This window comes from Formica exsecta, unplaced genomic scaffold, assembly GCF_003651465.1.
Source record: "Formica exsecta isolate Colony F162 unplaced genomic scaffold, ASM365146v1 scaffold768, whole genome shotgun sequence".
NCBI lineage: Eukaryota > Metazoa > Arthropoda > Insecta > Hymenoptera > Formicidae > Formica > Formica exsecta.
The window spans coordinates 196,977-207,226 of NW_021853535.1; the positions used below are offsets into that span (position 1 = coordinate 196,977).

The following is a 10,250-nucleotide window of genomic DNA, read 5'->3' on the forward strand; positions in this document are numbered from 1 at the left end:
ATATATATATGATTTCATAATATTTTTAGAAAAAATTGTAAAAACTGTTGGTTATATATAAATGTGTACTACATATTTTGTGCACAAACATAATACATAATTTAAATTTATACAGGGTTGTACGCCATGTATGAGCACGAATGAGAGGCTAATGGAGCCTGAAATCCCGAATAGCTGTTTAATGCCGCCACCGCCGATGCAGTCTTATCATGGTACGCTATGTCTCACATATTTTAAATGTTTATTAAATTTAATGTTTGGAAGAAAAACATTTGACAAAATACAATTAGGGCTCTTGCATATAGGACGCGGCAAAGTCTACTATGTGGTAAGAAGCAACTTAGCTTCAACCAAGATCCCCCTTTTTTTGAGAATAAAATTTGATTGATTTTACTTCTGCATTTTTTAATTCAATTTTGGGATACAGTAACGTTTAATCGATCAATTAGGGCAAAAACAGCAAAAATTGTTTACTCAAAATTGTCAATTAAACAAAGCATTCGTACGAAGCATTCAATGAAATGTACCTTTACTTAATTATCTCAATACTTTAAATTTATTAAGGAGAATTAGTTACAATAATGTGTCAATAACATATCACATATTAGTAATTTTAGTTTGTATATATTTTTATTGTTATAATAGATCTATTTATATTTTATCTTAATATGATATTTTTTTGCCTTAAAAGGATGTTTAAAAATTGCTTTACAAAATCTCTGATTTTTTCGAATAAATTATTTTAAATAAACAATTATGTAAAATGTTTTCTGGAAAATATATTCTCATGTATATATACTGCAATAGTGAAAATCAATCATAAACAATTTAATCCTTTTGCAACCAAAAGTGCCACTATAATTATAATAGTTTTAAATTTACTATATTTAATATTATTTCCTATAAATAATATATAAAATATATAATAATAGATAAACTTATTTGTATTATAACGTTCTCTTTATCTACTTGAAATGCAATGAGATAAATTGTTTGTATTATAAATCTATGCACATTTTTTAAATTAAAAAATGCTTCAATATATATATTAACATGATATGATGTTTACAGGAGAAATTGCAATGAGGAATGCTATGGTCACTGGAATGCCACCCGGCCTCACGATACCTCCACCAGGATTATGTCTGCCCAGCCCGGAGCAAATGCCTATGGGATCTGGCGGTACTACCCAATATGTTCATCTCGGTTTCCCATCTATGAACCATATGCCGCCAGCGTGGACGGGTCAGGTTATGATGGGAAACCAGCTGATGTATCATACCGGCGATATGCTGGCTTATCCACCTTCTCCTTTAGTCAGCCGTCAGTCATCGCCGTCCCAATCACGATCCCCTAGTCGTAGCAATTCACCAATGGGTCGCGGCAGGAATAACGTCAATCCGCGCACTTCGTCCTCGCAAGTAATCCAGTCCAACTCGAATACCCTCACGACATCGTTGAGCGGCTCGAACAGTCAAACGAGTATCTCCGGCTCGAACGCTATCAATAGCAGCAACAGTAACAACAGTAGTAATAGCAGTAACAACAACAACAACAATTCTCTACCACCCCTACCAGCGCTCGGCGCAAGCAGAAGTCTTCCTAGTCAACAGCCGTTACTCCCGTCGTCGCGATCCATTCCTCTGCCTATTACGAGCACGTCGACCTTCTCTCGACACAACTCTGTCGACAACGCTTCGGCGACCCAATCGAAACAACCCCCGCCACCGCCACGACTCAGGTCGTCTAATTCCGGGGATTCTCTCCGGGAGACTCTAGGCAAGGAGATGTCGAACTTTAAGAGCAATCTACAAAACTTTTCTCTAGACGAAGTAAGCAAAACTATTTTTTTTGTACTGCTGCCGTCAGAATGTCGGACGCACAATTTATATACGTTCGCGTGTGTACAATTTGAAATTAAGTTATCCATATGTATGGATTACAGATCAATAGGTTGAGCGACGAAGATTTGAGGGACATCGGCTTGACATCGAACGCGGTAGGACAATTGAGGAGTATAGTCAAGAGTCAAACCAACGGCTTAAATCAGATTTCAGCGGATAAGAAGCTGGATAGTACTAGCAATATCACGCATCCAGTTACCGAGACGGTTGAGAATGAAGTAAGATTATATATAGAGTATATATCGTAATATATGGTAATCTACTTGAAGGATAAGAATTTCTCGGTTAATTCGAATTTATTTTTTCTTAAAGTCGAGAAAGAGATTTCTCGAGAATTTTCAAGTTTTAACTGAAAATAGAAAATATTATGCAATATAAGCTTCAGTTTTTATGCATTTTCTCTTGTTTTATTTTAAAGCTTTAAATATTTCTTTATTTAAAAAGATTTAAATTGTAAATGCGGTTTACATCACTATAGAATCTTGTAATTTGTAAATGAATGTCGTTTATCATGATGTTCAGCGTTTTATAAGTGCTAATATCATTTATTTCGTCATATAGGGTGTACCAAATATGGAGGTCTTGGGTGATAGCAGTAATTCAAGCGGGAAATCGATACCGTTACAACAAGAACAACATCCGACGATGCATAATTATCAAAATCATGTAACCACTCACAATGTACGGCGTTATCCCATGCCGTCGATAGACCCCGCGCCAATACAAATGTATCCTGCTCCGCCACAGATGTACACAGCTCCGAATTCATCATGTTATGCTTGTCTCACTGTACCAGTAGCTGGAATGCAAAATCGGTTTTCAAGGTATATACAAACTTTAATTAAAATCCAATGCAAAACTTAGAAAACATTTTAACATTGAAGAAGATACACACGTATGATAATGATGATCCTATTCTGAGACACATCGTACATTTCAGATGCAATGCTCAGCACATGTACTGCCTTGCGCAACTGCAAGCGCTGCGGCTCGATTCCGAAAACAGTCGACACTGTTCTCAGAGCAGTAGCTCCGACAGCACCGGTAGCAGATCACCCCCGGAAACGCCGCCAGCTGCGCCGTGGGTTGGCAGCGACAATAACAATGTCGCACCGTCTGTCACAGATCACATGAATTCGGTGCATTCGGCGCCGCCCCCGCATATCGCATCGACATCGACGTCCCAACAGTCGATGCAGTCATCGGTGCCACCGGAGAGCAGACAACTCCCCAGAAAGAATCCGCGCACGATGCGACAAAAGAGCCAGGGGATGCTAAACGGGATCGGGAACAACGGGAACAACGGTGGACCGCCGAGTCTACCACATTGCGTCTCCTTCCCAGGACCACCGACGCATTCGCAGCTTGCGTATCTGCCGCACGGTCACGCTTTCCCGGCCGCGCTGCGGCCCGGTAACAGCGGTATTTACTCCAACTTCTTGCACGGTCCGTCCGCACGACCAGCTTACCCGTACCAGCCGAACGGCGAGATCATGTATTCGTACACGGGACATCCCGCCACCGCGTCCGGTAGTACTCCACCGCCACCGCCAAACGCGGCGGCTGCCGCGACGCCGGTGCAAGCGTCGTACATGCCGCCTACGTCGGTGGTGACGTACGCGACGGCGGCGGTGATCCCACCAACGAAGATCTCTTGCTACAATTGCGGTAGTAATAGTCACCTCGCGGTAGACTGCAAGGATCAGACAATGGAGGACCTCACGAAGAAAGGTACGTCCTCCTAATGCAATTGAATGCATTATGTTAAGCGTGAAAAAAAGGCTTTTCGTAAACTACGCTTCTGATTTGTCTTATATGTATAACAAAACTTTACTGTTTTCAAACTAATTCCAGTGAACTTTATCTCGACAAGATTTTAACTTAAGCCTTAGTTACTGTATAAGATAACTAATATTCAAAATTAAAAATTTACATGATACGATGGTACAAAAAGATTATAGATAAGAAAAAAGTTGTTTAAAACTGATAAAAAAATAGAATTGATCTGGGATACTGGAAATCTTCATAAATTAGTTTAATATTTATAGCGTTTTTTTGGGGGGGGGGGGGGAATTATTTTCTTATAGTTGATTGCACACTTGTATGGCACATAAGTACTGAGTGCAAGTTTGTATCGTTCACGAATTGTCACAAAAGAACACGAAATCCTTTTAATTTCAGCCCAGTATCGACTGGATTATACAATAATGAAGCAGCCCGGGGAATGCCCGAGTTCCGACAAGTGATCCCCTGCCACGGACCACTCCGCTACCACTCATTACAATGATCACCGCCACTATGACCGCAACTATTGCCATCATCGTCATCACCAACACCATCACCACCACCAAAAACAACACCGCCACCACTACCAGCAGCAGCACCATCACTGTCATTCTAATTATTACCACCAGTATGTCACCAATGTGCACCGATCTAAGGACAAGACGTTGCGAGATGACGACCGCTACCGTTCCTCATTTCAGTTCTCGGTAATTTTTCTCAACGTCCTATCATATAATCACGATAACGATGACGACGCTAATGCTGACGCTGACGATGACGGTGACAATGACGCCGATGCCAAGCACGACAGCGACGAAGTTTTTCTAACCGAGAACGTTTCGCGATTCACGGTACCGGGTACATCTTTTGCAAGTTCTTATGTATGATAGTGTGATTGCAAAGTAATTTAATATTGTGTAAAAATAGGTTGTAGTAGTATATTGTGTACAAAGGAAGAGCAAAGGCGAAAAAAAAAAAACACGAGAAATAATCGAGAGACCGCGCCATACACACTGGAACACAATGTCTTGTCTGTGTTTCTTTTATCGTAGGACACCGTTTCGAGAGGTTTTTGGGTTTAAATAATGACTCGCGTCCTTCTAGTAACATACACATCTGTGAGCTACTTATCGCTGTGACTCCCAATCTCTGCAGTGGTCTCCTATCCTCCTTCCTCTGTATCCCCAAATTGTTCTCTTAACTATTAGCTGTAAGAGAACATGCGAAGAATGGATAAAGAATACATTGTGCTGTAAACAGGGGTAAGGAAGCGAGAATTATATGAAATTCGACTATATTTAGCAATCAATACTTTTACTTCTACTATGTCTATGCTATTATTATTATCACTACTATTAAACTACATTACTTCTACTATCGCCCCTGGGCTCTACGACATTTTTATGTATATATATTTTTCTCAATTCTTATACGCGCGATGAATTGATAATGACGTGTGAAAAGAAAAAGCGTATAATATATATGTGAGATAGACATGTTATTTTGTGTGTGTGTGTGAGTGTGAGTGAGATGAGTGAGTATGTGTGTACGTATGTCGCGTGCGTATGTATCTATGTGTACATGCGAGAAAGAGATAGAATGCAAGAGAAAATGAAAGCTAAACGGAAGAGAAAGGGAGAAGATGAAAGAGGCAGAAAAAATAGAGAAGAGTGAACAAGAAACCAAAAGTGTTCGATCATCTAAAGCCGTCGTTGCGCTCCTATGTATGTTTGTTCCGCGTACGCGTGTGCGTGAATGTATAAAAAAGCACGCGCGAAATATATATTATATATTTTATATATATATGCGAATATATAAAAAAAATATATATAATATATAATATATATTTCATAATTATACATATGTCTGCTGCTCACAATTCGTTTCTTATCTTACTGATAGCTGTAGCTAGACGACGATTCTCATATTATTATTATTTATACACGAGTAGTCATGCGATTGCACGTGCATTTGAAACTATTTTATACGACTTTTACGACCGATCACCGGTGTCTTTGAACGCGAAATCAAGCGTAAAGTCTTTTTTTATGCGTTTGATTGCAACAACATTAGTGTGATTAAGCGTGGTTAATCTCAATCTTTTTTCCCCCCTTTGTACATCTGTGTATTTCTGTCTACATTATAGAATTATTATTTAAAACAGGAGAATCAAGAGCGATTTTTTCCGCGCTGTTAACATCTTGAGAACTGCAGATTCTTAAGAAGCACAGATTCTTATGCAGATTTCAAGATATTTTCAGATTGGATCAACAATGAGATATACAATGCATTCTACACTTCAAAACTAAAAATACACAAGTTTTATTCCTTCATCCTTTCTTAAGACATTATTTATGGAATCTTTCATTTAGTTTTTAAGCTAATATAGAAGTGTATAATACATCTGCGCGCTTTGTGACATAAGTTTGAAAACACAATTTTCCTGGTAACATACATTATGCGAGTTTTGATTTAATAGCGGGAAACCAAATTAATTAACCAAAGCTGCAACACACTGGTTGGTGCAATGGATTTTTTTTTAGAGAAAAATGCGCAGGATAAAGCTGAAATATATGAGTAAAACGTGGCAGCTAACTAGCAAAAAATTGCTGATGCATTTAAAATTGATTTTTTCCAACAAATACAATACATAGCTGGAACTCTTTGCACATGAATGAAGTCGGATCTTGAGAACGAAAATTCTTTCCGCCTCACGAAAAATCATAAATATATATTTTTTCGTACGAATGGTAGTAGTGAAAATGGTAAAAAAAAAAGTAAGAACAAAGTATACAAACTTGCAAGACAGCTAAAAAATATTAACTATATAGACAGAAACCTGAATAAAATAGGGAATATAGGAGGGAAAATTATGGGGGAAATGATTTAAATGTTATTATATACAGCGGTGGTGAAAAGTAAAAAAAAAAAGAAATATTGGACATCTTTTGAAAAATATATAAAATCCGATTTTAATTATTTTTGAAATAATCGTAAAACACACTCGTTATTAACGCAAAATCTTACGTAAGATGAAATCAAACTACACCGGCTGTCATGAATGATAGGAAAGAACCGAATCAAATAAATTTCGTGTGTTAATGTAATGCCTTTTGTTTAATTATCATAGGTTGCTAGTAAAATATCACTTATTCTATAGCTGTGCAAACAATGTAATGAAGTAATATTATTCTGTCATTTTATTATTTTCATTTTTCATTTTTGCATTACTGCAATCTGCGGACAACAAATTGAAGCAGGGAAGAATTAAAAAAAGTATGTAGAATCAAATGTCCGCCGAGGTTTTGTGACTTGTAAAAAGCTGCAATTTTTCAGTCGATTTGGGATTCGCATTTTCTGTTTATTATCGTAAATGCATTTTCATTAAATCTTTTTTATAACATTGCAACAAAATTGCTTATTAGAAGCGCGATACACCAAAATAGAGACGCTTAGCACTAATCAAAGATTTAATGTGTTTTAACGAAAAATTAAGATAGAATTTAAAGATAATAATTGCCTTTTTTTAAAAAAAAAATTATGTTTATGTACAATCTCTGACTTTAATTTCAATGATGGATTCTCTGATGAATTTCGAGTCGATTTTTTTTAAATCAAAATATCTAGACATCGATAATTTCCAAGTTATGAGAAATTAAAAAAGAAATTTTTGGCAAATTAAACTTTAGAGGGGAGATCAAATAGACAATAAACTCGCATTCTTTATTACTCGCATTATTTATTTCAGATATATGTTATGTTAATACAATTTTTATTTGAAGCTTAAGTTACAAAGATAAATTATATTGTATATAAATTTGCGAGAAATGTGTAACGATGATTTTTCTCTGAACATTTTTGTTAAGAAAAAATCGACTACAATTTGATCAGAGAATTCATCATTAAAATTAAGTTGTGGAACGTTTTGTATATCCGACTATATTATTATAAGTTCTAAAAAAATGACATATTTTTTATTTCCGTATATATTTCTTCTTGATTGTAATTCTTTGATTGCTAAAATTTGGACAGCTTATATCTTTCTTTCTTGCCACAATCATGCGATAAATACTCGTTTGACAATTTACGGAAAAATTGGTCATAAATCATTCGCACTCACGTATAAAAAGAATCAATGAACACATTAGCAAATTCACTTTTCAATTTTTGATTATCTTGTTTCTTTAAAATTATTGTCTAGATACCAAATGTTCTTTGATACCAGAAATCAAATTAGAAAAAATGGCGATTGTTTGAAAATCAATGTATTGTATAAGAATTATTTAACATTGAACGTTAAAAATATTTGATGAATTCAGTTTGAAAGATTTAAACTGATAATGGAATCTTGAAGTATATATTTATTTGGACGAGACTCAAATATTATCAAGAGAGATATTTAATACTATAAAAAAAAAAAAAAAAATGGAAACAAAGTATGTATAGTCTAGTATCAAGTGTAAAATATCATGTCAAATGTTAGCTATATTAGGAAGGATTTATTTTTCACTCGCACTTATTTTAGCTTATAGAATTTGTGACTGGAAGGTACATGCAGGGTTGCATGCATTTTTTTGTTTTCGCATTTTAAGTAAATATTTCTGCAAAGGAAAATTGAATGGTCGCAAAATGCCATTCCTGGAAAGACGTTGGCTCTAACAGGTGCTTGTTGCTAAAACTGGCACCGGATTTTTTAAAAGATTGGGCATTAGACGTTGCAGTTCCTGTTACTGTTAATAATCTTTTTCGAATACTTAAATGTAATTATATTCCTGTAAACGTGATTATATATATATATTATTGAGAATATCTAAATGTACTTTATATGTCAACTAATAATTTCTTTGCTCGCTAAAATCCTTTTTTACTATAACATTTTAAAAGATTAGATACGTAGAAATTAGACACACATAGATGATAGAAAGCGAAATAAAACTTGCGGATTTAAATTTTTTATCGATCTGCAAGATGACCAGCAATCTTTTTATTTTAGAAAAGCAAAAGTTAGTTAAACGACGAATTAATTGACGAAAAAATCTGGCAATTTATATTATTACTTTATAATAATAATAAGTATCATGCAAATACATTTTTCCTACTTTTAGAACATGTGACTTTAAATTTGGCTTTATAAGCAACTAAATGTTTATAAAAAATTGTGATACGATATAAAAATATATAATATATTATGGATAAATTATATATTAAAAGAAATCAATATGCAATTTTCATGTGCAAAGACAAATAAGTTACCGCAAAAATATATTCCAGATTAGCTACATGTTCGTGTCGGACAGAGTTAGGTTTCAGGATTAATTTTGTAAAAATATATAATTTTCTCTTTCTCTCAAGAAAATTTTAAGATTTTCAAAAATGATCTATTTTTTATAATATTGAATTTTTGCAGAGCAGGAAGAAATAAATAAGCGGATATAACAGATGAATACATTTGTACCAAAAACCACGAATCTGATATGAAAGACAATGTTAAAAAAAGTTAAAAAAAGTTTTACTTTCCCGGAAAAACAAAAGCACATTATCTAAAAATTTGAACAATGATTTTTCGCGAAAGAATCCGCGAATTTGTTCGATAAATTTTCGATTTATTATATTTATATACGACATTTTATCAACGACTACTCAATTATCACCGGATATAATTATATATATACAGCTGTGTCGCCACCAATCCATAGCTTTTTTATATTCAGTGTGTAACGAAAAGATTTAGATGAAGATGATCAGTTATCAGGTCTCATAGAAGGATAAACGACCGATATCCATCCCTAAGATTGCTTTGATTAAACTCGCAATTTATTAGGTCGCCAAATCATTCTCTTTATATTACGTATAATTAGATATCGTTCAAAATTAATTATTCCAAAATTAATAATTACTTTCGTTAAGATTAATGATAATTGCATGTGCATTCTATGTGCTTAGAACAGCTAGCAATAATAATAATATAATGCAAGAGGACGTATCATCGCGCATTCGAGCATATATTTCTAGCTTACTAAGCGTTACATCGATATGCATTCGTCGAAGGACATCGTCACGTATAATCGCCGAACGATAGTCGCCTGCTGCAGCTGAAAGATCGGAGCAGGAAGAGCTCGGCTATCGCGGACCGTCATTCTCTCTCGGGCTACCGCGTGCTCCACGTGACCCCTTATCTCTGCTTCTCTGGTACCCCTCTCTATCTCTTTAACATTTCCCTTCCCTTCCCTCTCTCATCTACATCCGCCTACTATTTACGAGAGACTTGAAACACGCATACGCGAGTCTGCTGCGCATCGCGTCGCGATGTAAGCCACTCCGCCGCGAGTGGTCGCGTATATCATGGGACGACAGGGTCGATCGAAAGGGCGAAACTTGTGGGGAAGATGGAGGGGGAGGGGAAAAGAGAGAAGGGTTGGGGAAGAGTGGCGGAAGAGGATCGCGTCGCCACTCCGCCGCGAGTGGTCGCGTATATCATGGGACGACAGGGTCGATCGAAAGGGCGAAACTTGTGGGGAAGATGGAGGGGATGGAGGGGGGAGAGAAGGGTTGGGGAAGAGT

General features: G+C 36.0%; 1 protein-coding gene across 1 annotated transcript in view; it reads left to right on the top strand.

Moving 5' to 3' along the window:
• Positions 1-8,116, top strand: part of LOC115243944 (dual specificity protein kinase splA) — a 12,654-nt gene extending 4,538 nt beyond the window's left edge. Inside the window, exons 4-9 of the mRNA XM_029821259.1 lie at positions 116-212; positions 1,072-1,832; positions 1,946-2,122; positions 2,466-2,728; positions 2,845-3,635; positions 4,086-8,116. Coding sequence (XP_029677119.1) covers positions 116-212; positions 1,072-1,832; positions 1,946-2,122; positions 2,466-2,728; positions 2,845-3,635; positions 4,086-4,150 — 2,154 coding nt within the window. The 3' untranslated portion in view covers positions 4,151-8,116. The remainder of the gene's footprint in view (positions 1-115; positions 213-1,071; positions 1,833-1,945; positions 2,123-2,465; positions 2,729-2,844; positions 3,636-4,085) is intronic.
• Positions 8,117-10,250: the final 2,134 nt, after the last annotated feature.